The 12,475-nt window shown below is 39.3% G+C and overlaps 1 protein-coding gene across 1 annotated transcript in view; it reads right to left on the bottom strand.

Annotated features, from left to right (window-relative positions):
- Positions 1 to 11,984, bottom strand: part of DHX15 (DEAH-box helicase 15) — a 56,507-nt gene extending 44,523 nt beyond the window's left edge. Inside the window, exons 1-2 of the mRNA XM_032854025.1 lie at positions 11,752 to 11,984; positions 4,239 to 4,674 (exon numbers count right to left, since the gene is read on the bottom strand). Of these exons, the coding sequence (XP_032709916.1) occupies positions 4,239 to 4,674; positions 11,752 to 11,822 (507 nt within the window). The 5' untranslated portion in view covers positions 11,823 to 11,984. The remainder of the gene's footprint in view (positions 1 to 4,238; positions 4,675 to 11,751) is intronic.
- Positions 11,985 to 12,475: the final 491 nt, after the last annotated feature.

Here is a 12,475-nt window from a genome sequence, read left to right as displayed (position 1 = left end):
TTTCAAATTTAAATTAATTCTACTCTGCCTGCACATCAGGCATATTCAACATGTATTTTATTGCATTCCAATAATTTAAAGCAAAAATCAATTAGGCACACTACAAAGTATTAGGACTCTAACTTATAGCATGAGCCCTCCAAGCCAAGAAGGGGTCATACACTGATGATATAATACTCCAGAGCAGGCTAGGTCCACTGAAGCTGTGCTAAATACACTCTACAGCATCAACTGTTAGATCATTAAACATTTCTCTATATACTGGAAAAAACCCAACTTATAAAAAATTCTACTTTATAACAAATGTGAGTTTCCACAAATTTTCTCAGAAATTATTAAATTCTTATATAATCTAGATTACAAAATGCAGGTGAAAATAGAAATCACAACCCTTGTGGTTATAAAGCTATGTCTTTTAAGTCAATTCAAATTTGGTTTATAAACCAGCAGAATCTAACCCTATTCTTCTACTTTTGGGAGAAGTATGCACAATGGAATACCTTAGGTGCCATCTTAAAAGCCAATTTCAGTAACTGTCAATCTCAAACTCGATGGCACCTACAAAAGCAAGAAAAAACACCAACAAGCACAAGTTGGTTGGCTGCCATGACGACAGCGCATTTCTCCCTTGTTCCATTATCAACAGAAGCTAACAGAACCTCTAATTTCATGGCTCTTCACTCACTCACCTGGGTAAGAACCACGGGAAAAATCTAAGTAATCACTATATTAAATGGGAATCCACTGCATTAAAAAGTCATGATGGGCCTCCATCAAAGCATCCAAAAGCTTGTCAAACTCAAATGCCACAGAAAATGCAGGTGGGGGTGGTTTTGGTAAAGGATTACAAAGACACTTGAAGAATATTGGTTGTCGTACCATTGCCACATTTTAGTTAGGTTACTTCTGCAATTTGGGGATAACTGCTTTCACTTACAAATATCTAAAAGGGGAGAAAGGTGACCATATCACTTCTTGAAGAACTTAACAATGCGTATCTTTAAAGGACTTAAAATGAACAGAAATAAATACTACCCTAAAAGAGAAGGGTCTCTCTAGGTCTATAAACCCACAAACCAAAGTTTACGTGGTTTTCCAGCTAAGTTTTATATATTTATCTTCATTTCAGCAAGCCTTTTGCAAAGGCAAAATGCACTTTATAAGACCAAACAAAATGAAATTCAAACAAACATTTACCATTCAGTTAAAGCTATTTAAAACCATTTGGAATTCTCAAGGCAAGAATGTTCAAAGCTTTTAAAATTCACTCCAGTGAAATGGATAACTTGCTTCCACTTTAAAATCAAGATACAAACATTTTTGGCCAATTCAGCAGTTTTTGAACTCTGATCTCAGGACTTCTTTTTACTCTTAAAATAATCAAGGATGCCAAATAACTAACAGACTTTACTATATGAGGAAATTAAAACTGAAAAACTTTTAGAGTATTTATCAATTCCTAACAATAAAAACCCATCCTATGCTAACAAAAACATTTTCTATGAAAAATAATTACATCTTCCAAACAAAAAAAGAGAAGAAAAAATTAGCAGAAAGAATATTGTTTTGCATTTTTGCATATCTCTAATGTCTGGCTTAATAGAAGACTGTTGGATTCTCTTACCGGTTTCAATTTTGAATATACTGCACTATTTTTGTTTTGTTGGAAGTATATAAAGAAAATCCCAGGACCTCTGAGTTTCAGGAACCTTCCAGGTTTCCCAGACAATATTTGGAAAACGGCGCAGGCAATGCATCTATTCACATTTCTAAGAACATTATCCTGATTGGTCTTATTTACTCTCCTGACTTCTAATGTTACCTGTAATACACTGACAATCTTAAATATGTTTCCCATCCTAACCTAGTGGTCATTTCCACTTGAGGAATGAATATTTTACTGGTATCCCAAATTCAACAAGTTCAAAACCAAAACTATTTCACACCTTCCTCCTATACTTATTAATCCCTCCTATGTCCCATAAGTAATATTAACATTCTAACTCCAATCTACTCTTTATTCTCCATTCTACTACCTTATGAGGAGTCAAATTTTTGTTATGACTTCCTACATAGTCTGTCATCAACATTTCTCACTAGACAGGACATTTTTTGTAAAAATCCCTACTGAAAAGCTCTGATGGCTCCCCGATCTATAGCACGATACACTGAGGCTCAGCCTGCTGTTCCAGTCTCACCTGCCCCATCTCCCTCTTTATACACACCCTATATACCGGCCAGAACATACAAAGCTTTCTCTTCTCTGAACTTGTGCCTCCGCTCACCCTGAACTGGCTTTAGTTTCTTACACATGGATAATAGTATGAACACACCAAGTTGCAATGTAAAATGACTTTTACTGTGAGTCTCAGTCAAAAGTTAGAGTCAATACTTTAGATTCTGTTTGGAGGGTCTCATTTTCTGACATGCATAAAAAGATAACCAAAATGGCTTGCTCTTCATGGTTTTGAGTAAAAAACTTTAATAGGAGCACGCCAAAAAAACACTTGGGTGAAATTCACTAAGCTGTTCAGCTTCCTCTGAACTACCGAAATGGCCTGCGATTTTAAGTACGCAAAACAAACAACACAAAACACTACAAATATTCATCCAAATAATCACAAACCTCTCATTTTGAAATCACTTGACCTTCCACATTAACTGCTACTAAAGAAACTCATCTCTGAAACAAAGTTAACCACGTAAGACCATAGAACAGGAAAATGAAATAAATATAACTTTGGCTATAAAACAAAGAGACAAAGCTTTAAATACTGAGCCCACCTAAACCTACTATGTAACCACAGGCAACTCACTAAACCTCTAAGATTCTTACGAATCTCGGGCTCATTTTGCTCATCTGGAAAATGGTGATTAACAACTTCCTTATAGTGTTCTTGAAACAAATACAAAGGATACTGTGCCTAGCTTTATCCAATTCCTAATTAAATAAATTAGTACTATGCAAAGCAGATATATCAGCTGAAATAATTCTTTAAAATACTAAATCTTCAAAATAAGCTGTATCTTTTCACACATTTAAATTTCCGTAAGATGATAAAAATAAACCTATCAGTTTCAGTTCCTAAATCAACACTAAGTTTTCTTTTCTTATAAAGAAAAACTATATTCACTAAGGCTCAGTCTTTAAAAGCCTTCTATTCTGATTGCCACTGTAGCCCTCAAAATGTCTCCACGGTATATCCAAATTGATAGGTTTGTGGCATATGGAACTTAAAAAACAAAAACAACAACAACAATGGTAACTTGCACATGCAGTATGCTTAATTATTATAAACATGTATCACAGGTAAATAAACATGGAAAACAAGCCAGGAAAAAACACAGTATAGTAATACTGATTTCTACATAGTAAGAGGACTTACTAAATTCATTTCAACACTTATGGATATTCCAGATTTTCTACAATGGCCAGGGACTACTACTTCTGTAATCTCCTTGAAATTTTTAACTGGTGGTTAGGCTCAAGCATACAAAAATATGGTTAACACCTCATTCATAGCAGGAAATGCAAATTAAAAATTACTGAAATACCATTTTCACCAATCAGATTTGTAAAAATTCAAATTCCATAGTATAATCCTTTGGATCTACCTGCTCATGAAAAACAACCATCAGAAGCAGCCTAGAGGTCTATAACATGGACCCAGTAAACCACGGCTCATCCATTTTGAAAAATATCCTAGATATATTACTAAAAAGACACTAGTGCTTACTGCTATGTATCTGGGGGTAGTGTGTAACTAGATATATGTGGAGATCATAGGTAAAGAGACTTCATTTAGCTCTTCCATTTTTTTAAAAAAGGATAATATTCACCCAATTCAAGACAATTACAAAACGAAACAAAGAAACAAACAAGATTAACAAAAATAAAACTGCCTCAATGGTTCAAACCTCTACACTCAAGCGATGGAAAACAAAACTTGTACCTCCAAATTTGTACCACCCAAGAGTCAAAGTGGTCAGAGAGCATCATTCTGCCACACTTAACAGTAACAAAACAGCACCGCTATTTTCCTCTAGACTCAGGAAAACAGACACTCCCGACAAGATTCCCACTGTGTGTCAGTCACTAAAAAGTGCTAAACATCAAAGTAGCTCTTCTTCGGGATGTTCTACCAGACAATGTAAAGGACTACTAGGATCAAATAAGCAACATTTAGTAAACATGAACATTAATATAGTATATACCATGGTATACAATAGTAACTCACCTGTGTTGTTTTACCAGACCCAGTCTCACCAACCAGTACAAAGGACTGATGTCTAACGAGAATATCTGTAAACCTATCTTTGTATTCCCAAACAGGGAGCTGAAGCCGTTTCTTTAGAATATCATAGTAACGAGGAGTATGGGGTAGGTTGGTAAAAGGATTAATGCACTGTGGGAGTGATGTGTGGCCTGCGTGGCCGGTGTGTGCTGAATGAGCAGAATGTGTCGAATGTGTTGAATGTGCAGAGTGGGTTGAGTGAGCTGAATGGGAAGCTTTTAAAGGTGGTAATCCAGCACTGATAAGCATAGCATTAGTCGAAGCTCGCAATTCCTTCTCCTTTTCTTTCTCCCTCTCCCGCTCTCTATCTCCTCTATCACGTTCTCGGTCTCGATCTTTAGACCGATCTTCACGATCCCGGTCGCGATCTCGATCCTTCCTAAAAATAAAAATTTAGAATTCAGATTCTGAATTTTACCAAAATGTTCTTGGCAGTGTTATAGTCACAACAGAAATATGCAACAACCAATAAACCAATGCAAAACTCAGTAACGAAAAAGACTTTATGGACATTGGGGTGGGTAGGGCTATGGTGAGTGCTGTGAAGTGTGTAAGTCTGATGATTCAGACCTGTATCCCTGGGGCAAATAATACATTATATGTTTATAAAAATAATTTTTCAAAAATAATGAAAAAGACCTTATAATCAAGAATTCTCCATGCCTCATCCATAAACATCTTTCCCTCTTCAATGAGACCTCAAGTTCTCTTAAGGGACAGTCTCTTTCCACACCTTTAACCACCAGCTGAGGTAACACAAGTCTGAGAAATCAGACTTGATGGGAGTAAAATCCCTTCCTACTTAGCAGAAGTTAAAGACTGAGGGCAAGGTGGGGAAAAGGTAGGAATAAATAAAGCAAAAAGGATGGCATCACAAATTTCCCCAGATTTTCCTTCAAGTTACATGAAAAGGTATGTGCAAATTCAAAACAGCTTCTGGACACAAAGACAATTCTATTTCCCTAATGGTAATACAAATATGAGTTAATAAAAGACTGTAGGTGAGTTTGCTTTCGAGTTATACTTCAGAGCACTTTCCCAGTTTTATTTACTAAGCACGTATTTGTCCTACAGAAAAACTAAAATTGAAACACTCGCATTCTTTGATCTTCATTTGCACAACATCCTTAACAGCAACTGCAAAACTTTGTAAACCTATGTATACTTTGGACATTAGTCAAGTGAAATACAACCATTAAAAACAAGCTTCACTGAACAAAAGTAAGTTGTTTTAAAATGTTAAAATTTTGCAGATGGCCACTGTATTAATTCTAGGTCAACTTTAAGTACTCAATGCTAGTTATCTACTTCCAGTTACCACACATGATTCCTAATAAAATAATAATTTTTAAATAATCTCTGCTTATTTATTTTACTAATCCAGTTTACTTCAAATCAAATCCTACAGCAAACTTGCCACAAAGTATCTGGACCCAGACTGAAATAGTGAGGCAAAACAGAGCTGTAAAGACAAGCCACTTAACACGTCATTACTCCTTATCCGTAAGCCACAGAAGATGTACAAATTTTCCATGCACCAATTATCAGTAGCCGAGTAGGAAAGACCACTCATTCTCTATGACAGCACATCAGCAGAACAACAGAAAACCCTAGATAAAATACAGCTAAAATTCTAGAGCCAGCAGGAATTAGGTTGGTTCCCCAATTACAGAAATAGTAAGCAGACCAACTGTATTTTATTTTGTCCCTCCTAAAATATAATTGCATTCCAGAGGAATTTAAAGAAAAGCCTTATTATGTATATAAACACATACACACACCTTTCACATATATACTTTCATAGAGCCATATATACATACTTTTCATGTAAATATAAAATACATATATAAAAAGTGATCCTTTCTCCCATCCCGCTGTTCACCTTCTACAGAATCACAGGACATATAAGCCATGACTGAAGTCTTTCATCCCATTTCACGCAAAGAGAAAGGAAGTCAAAGGGGGGAAAAAATAAAAACCCAAAAGATAACCTAATAAACACATAAAATCAAGTCTCAGGACTCACAACTTCCTGGACTATCTTTGAAATATGCCATCAACCATCCTTGCTTTGTTTACCTCATTCTGCCTCTGGTCTAAAGTATCATTAATTATTTATATTGCCCCAAATGTGAATGACAAAGTTTCTAACAGGGTACACAGAAATGTGCCCAGCAAAGTGAGAAGCACTGTAGCCATGAATGGTTCAAAGACCATGTATATTAAAGGTCACAGAACATAAAAGAACCCTTAAAGAACATCTGGCCTAAATGCAAAGGATTCATATTTCTAGTACTCTAGGAGCGGGGTGGGACAGAAGACCATTATATAACCACCAAGAAACAATACGACAAAAATATAAGTTTTATGAACTTCTACACTCCTAGCACCAGGCACTTAACATATGAACCTAACCTTTCCAGAGTTATAAAATACAGGGAAGGGAGAGTGATCAACAAAGTAAATCATAACACAGTGCTTTGTATAGTAGTATCTATACAGATATGTTTTTAAAGGGCCTATTCACCAGAAACTTCATTACCAAAAATAACGACAGCAAAGGGAGCATAAAATACATCCTAAGGACACAAAGATTTACCTGCTGACTGAGAAATAGGGGCAAAAAGAATAAAAAAGGAGCACTGAGATCACAGCTGTACAACCACTGGCAAGATGTAAGCCTCAACTTACTATCTGCAAAGAGATAAGTTTTAATAAACTAGCCTGAGATTAAAATAAGAAAGCAAGAGGAAGGATGCAGAAACCAAATCCAATCATCTTGCCTATCATTCAAACTATCTACTTTCAATGCGGGAGGATAAAAATCAAAATGCAGCTATGGAGGGCTCTCTCAAATCCATTACTTCATAAATAATGAATAGACTACCATGTATAAGTTTTCTTTTCCTTTTTTTAAAGTTATTTATTCAAGAGAGAGAGAGACAAGACAGAGGAACAAGCACTCTGGCTGAGCATAGAGCCCAACTCGGGACTGGCTCCCACAACCCCTGACATCATCACCTGAGCCGAAATCGAGAGTCCAGGGCTTAACCCACTGAACCACCTGGGCAACCCGCCTGTTTTCTTTTTTTAAACAGGCACTTTCATTATACAGGAGTTTTACTGTTAAAAAGATTTACTCATTGAGATATGATGCTTAAAAACTGACTAAAAAACAGTGCTTTATTGATCACACAGCCACAATCCTGGCAGGTAGACACAGTTATGACACAGTTTTTAATTTTTAAGCATGTTTCTTAACTATCTCAGCTCAATCTTGGCTCAGCACTGAAGCTAACTATATGACCACAGTTATTTCTTTCCTCGTCTATAAAATGTGGCTATTCACAGATCTTGCGCAGTATTTCAAGAATTAAGTCAGTACATGTAACGTGCTTAAAGTTGTGCCGGGGACAGTGTAAATGCCTGATAAATATTGCATATCACTGAAGGGTTTTTTTTTTTAAATTACATTACAATACCGTATTAAAATTCTACATGGAATAACAGGCACTACAGTACTGCTAATGAAGATGTAAAAACTGGTTATTTTTATTTATTTATTTTTAAAGATTTTATTTATTTTTTTTGTCAGACAGAGAGCACAAGAAAGAGAAGCAGCAGGCAGAGGGAGAAGTAGGCTCCCCGCTGTGCAAGGAGCCCGACAGGAACTCCATCCCATCCATGAATCTGGAAGCATGACCAGAGCTGAAGGCAGCTGCTTAACCGACTGAGCCACCCAGGCATCCCAAAATCAGAATATTTTAAATACACACTGCTTTTTCTCTGGCAATTTCACTCCCAGAACTTTCCTGAAGGATATAAGTATGCAAATATGTATACACAAGGATATCCTCCATCCCTTTCACTTGTAAAACAATAAAGACTGGGAAACTAAACACCAAAGAGGAGAAAACTGGGTAGGTAAGTTACGACACCCCTTTATGAGTGGAATGTTATATAGCAAATGAAAAAGATAATGTACACCTATTCTAATTTGATACATCTCTTAGTAATTAAAAATCAAAGCACAAAACAACCCATATTGAAAAATTTCATCTATATTAAATATTGCAGTTTGTATTTGTGAATAAACATGCAAAGACTAAAAACAATGTTCATTGAGTGGTTAAAGATAAGGATGAGGATTTCAGTGAAATTTTTGCTTTTCTTTATTTCTTTATGTATGAACATTTCTGTATTCCCTGGGGCAAATTACTTAACCTCACCTGTATCATAGGGCTGTAATGAAAAAGTGCTTATATATATACAGCACCCAGAATAGTTTTGGGAGCACGGTATGTACTCTACATATGCTATATTTGTTTCACTTTTCCACAATTAAGGAAAAAAGCGCTTATTAGGAAGTACTCTCCAAAACAAACATAAAAATGAAAAGTGTCCTTACTTTCACAAAGTTTTCCATACGTCAGTTGTCTTTTCCTAAGGACACAAAGATTTACCTGCTGACTGGGGCACCTGGGTGGCTCAGTGGGTTAAAGCCTCTACCTTCAGCTCAGGTCATGATCCCAGGGTCCTGGGATCGAGCCCCGCATCGGGCTCCCTGCTTAGCAGGGAGCCTGCTTCCTCCTCTCTCTCTCTGCCTCTCTGCCTATTTATGATCTCTGTCACACAGATAAATAAAATCTTTTAAAAAAAAAAGATTTACCTGCTGACTGAGAAATAGGGGCAATTTTCTAAAGTAATTTTCTAAAGCAAAATTTGTGGGATAATGAAAAAATAGTAATGTCAGTATGTAACAGAAGCTTTCAACTTCTCTACCTGACCTCCAAACAAAAATACAGCAAGAATAAGAAATGCCATATAGTTTGGGACTTGAATCTAAATGAAATCTCCCACCAAATTACTTTCCTTTTCAGTACTGGGGAACGAACCAGCCATGCTCAGCAGTGAAGTTCATAGGACTGGTAAGCTTCTCTCCCTCAGATAAAACCACTTGTTAATAACTACGAGGGTTTAAAACAAAAAACAAAAAAACACTCCCCCTACTTCAAGACTGCATGGCAGGTAGGGAGAGGGTGGTTGGGTTATGGACACTGGGGAAGGTATGTGCTGTGGTGAGTGCTGTGAAGTGTGTAAACCTGGTGATTCACAGACCTGTACCCCTGGGCCTAATAACACATTATATGTTAATTAAAAAAAAAAAAAGACTGCATGGCAGTCAACAAAAGTGACTTTCAAAATTATCCAACTGTCGGCGGCAGGGGGAGGGGAGAACCCAAGTACCATTAACAAATGTAACCCACTGCTAAAGAATTAGTTGTATGAGAAATTATACAGAAACGTTTATACAAATTTCTCTCCAGAATTATCTCAGAACTTGGACTTTACTTCAAAGATGAACTCTCCTTTACCAACAGGCAGATACGATATAATATCCAAGAGAATCATAAGGTCACCATCCTATACCTAAAAAAAATCCTTATTTTTACTAAGGCTGTTTTGCAAGAAAAAGGGAGCAATAGGTACACACACACACACACACACACAGAGCCACTGATCCCAAACACACAAATATGAATGCACGCATGCGCGCGCGCACACACACACACACACACACACACAAATAAATGAATTCACTGCATCCCAGTGTCTTTTGTTCCAATCTGAACTCTTGAGAGAGACATCAGTTGCATCTTAGCCAGGTGACATGACTTTATTTTTACTCCCAGGAACCAAGAACCAAGTGTTCCCTACTTTACCAACCCATTACAAATGTCATTAAAATAGGTGGCACTGACTTAACTACAGCCATATTCTATGCTGTAATGGAAAAAAGCAAGAGGCTAAAAGTGAGAATGAAAAGATCAAGGTTCTAGATAGAGCTGTACACTGTGTAAGGTTGCACAAGCCACCTTATCAACTCTGCATCTCCCTTTGTCATCCCTTGAGTGGATGATGATTATACTCTCTAAAGTAACTTCCAGCTCTAAAGGAGTCTTTAACCAAAAACGCTGAAGTTTTGCTGGGGGATGGGGAGGAGAAGATCCTAAAGAGAGAAAACTAATAACCTAAAAAGAAAGAAAACTAATGTCTAACATTGCAAACTAAAAATTTTACAAGATTAAAATGTGATATACTTTTGCTTTCCACATTCAATACATAGGAAGGTATTAAAAAGTACACCCTTTCCCAGGCTTACACTCCAGAGACACACAGACACTCAGATACTGGAAACCAATAGAAATGAAAAACTTTGGGAGAACAAAAATTCATACAACTTATATAGATAACGTGACACAGTGATTCCTTACATTCTTTACACACACACAATTAAATTATGGAAAAGTTTTTGGATATGCACACTTCTGTTTTCTGACCTGAACTACCCAAGTAATTCTCTTAACTTCAGGAATGAAAACACACAACGGTCGAGAAATGATTTTGATGAAATTGCTAGTAAATTGTTAAATTCCTCTGTAACTTTCAGAAAATGCTACGGAAAAGCAATCTGAAACACCAAGAGTCTAAGTGTTTCAACTCCCTAACAATCTCCCCACGGGCGACAATTTCCTAAAATACTAAAGACATTTTTGAGAAGTGCCTGCATGTTTCCAAAGCTACTAATGAAGGAGTGGGGATATAAAACAAAAACTTCTTAAAGGGGGAAAAAAATCCCTTCTAATTCCCATCCCATGACTGCCCAATAACCACTGTTTCAGCCAAAGCAGGAAATAAAGGAGATGGCGGGAGCGTAGGCAGAGAGCGGAAGTTTGCCTACTATCTACTTTGAAGTGTTTGAATGGACTGAGGCACAAGCTCTCCCGCCAAACTACACATGCAGCGGCTCCAAACTACCAGCCCTCCAACCCATCAGGTGTACTCCACGTTTTCGTTTCTCCCTGTAGGCCCTCCACTCTCCCTTCCCCGAGAACTCTCCTGCACGCCTCACTCGACTCCCGCCACCCCCATCTCAACCTACACAAGAATCCACGCGCTTTCCTCACTTTCTGCCCCCTGCCTTTCTCCTTGGGGGGCACCCAGCCGCCCCCCAAAAACCTCTCCGCGGTCGCTCTGCCGTAGAAGTACCTGCTGCCCTTGGAAGCGAATACTCCCGCCGAGCCCTCCCCCACCTTCTCCCCCGGCTCCAGACCTCACCCGGGAACCCAGACCACGAGGTGCTTGACTCCCTCCCTCTTGCTCCCCACGAAGTGACTCCGGCTCGGCTCCGAGAGGAGGTGCCCTCGTGGCCACGCAGGCCTCTCCACCCTCCCGATTGGGCCGGGCGGCGGCCGCGCCACACATCTCCCCGCGCCCTTGCCCAGCCGAACACCGGGAGTGGCGCCGCTCTCACCGACCCGCCGCTAGTGAGCCGAGCCCAGAAGGAAACAAAGGGTCGAGCTCCAAGGCCCGTGGCTAGGCCGATCCTGGCCCGCTCTCCTCCGGGACCCCAACAAAGCCCGAGCCGCTGCCTCGCGCCCCCGGCCTGGCTTACCCATCGGTCCCCGCACGCTTCTTGCCGGAGGGGTAATCCTCCCCCAAGTCCAACCGGTGCCGCTTGGACATCTTCGGACTTTGCGAGCGGGCAGTTATGAAGGAAGAAGAAAAAAAAAAAGAAGCTGGCGGCTGTATCGGTACAGTCGAGGGCAGCTACTTAACTCTGGAGGACCCCCACCCCTCCCCGCTACAACAGCCTACACCGTGCGGCCGGAACCAGGAGCTAAAATGGCGGCGGCGACGAGGGCTGGGCCTGCGCGCGCGCGCTTCCGCAGCGTGCTGTGCGTGCCGTGCGTGCATGCGTGCGTGGTGCGCGCGCACGCATCGGAGGCGGGAACTCCAGGCCCTTCCTGCCGCGGTCTCAGTGATCCGCCCTGCTTCTGCTTCTCCGGCATCTAACCTCTTCCGTGGCCTCTTAGCTTGCCGTGTGGCTGTTCAGAGGAGTAAACCCCTATGGCCTTCTTTCCCCTCTGATTTAGGAAATTGAAAGAGAAGAAAGTCTAGTCCCAGTTAAGAAAGTCTGTTCATCTCTATTACCCTGGCTTCAGGGGAATCTGACACCATGAGAGGTTGAGAAACTAAGATCATACAGCTAGATGATAAGGTGCGGAGTCAAATTGGAACCCAGTATTTTGTAACTCTCAATCTTGAACTTCCAGCCACTGACCTAGACCCTTTCAGTTATATTAAGGAAACTGAGGTGAGAAAATATAAGGACTTGC

Source organism: Lontra canadensis, unplaced genomic scaffold (assembly GCF_010015895.1).
Source record: "Lontra canadensis isolate GAN:19392208 unplaced genomic scaffold, GSC_riverotter_1.0 scaffold1, whole genome shotgun sequence".
Classification (NCBI taxonomy): domain Eukaryota; kingdom Metazoa; phylum Chordata; class Mammalia; order Carnivora; family Mustelidae; genus Lontra; species Lontra canadensis.
Note: the sequence above shows the minus strand (reverse complement) of the source record. Positions and strands in the feature narration are given on the sequence as shown.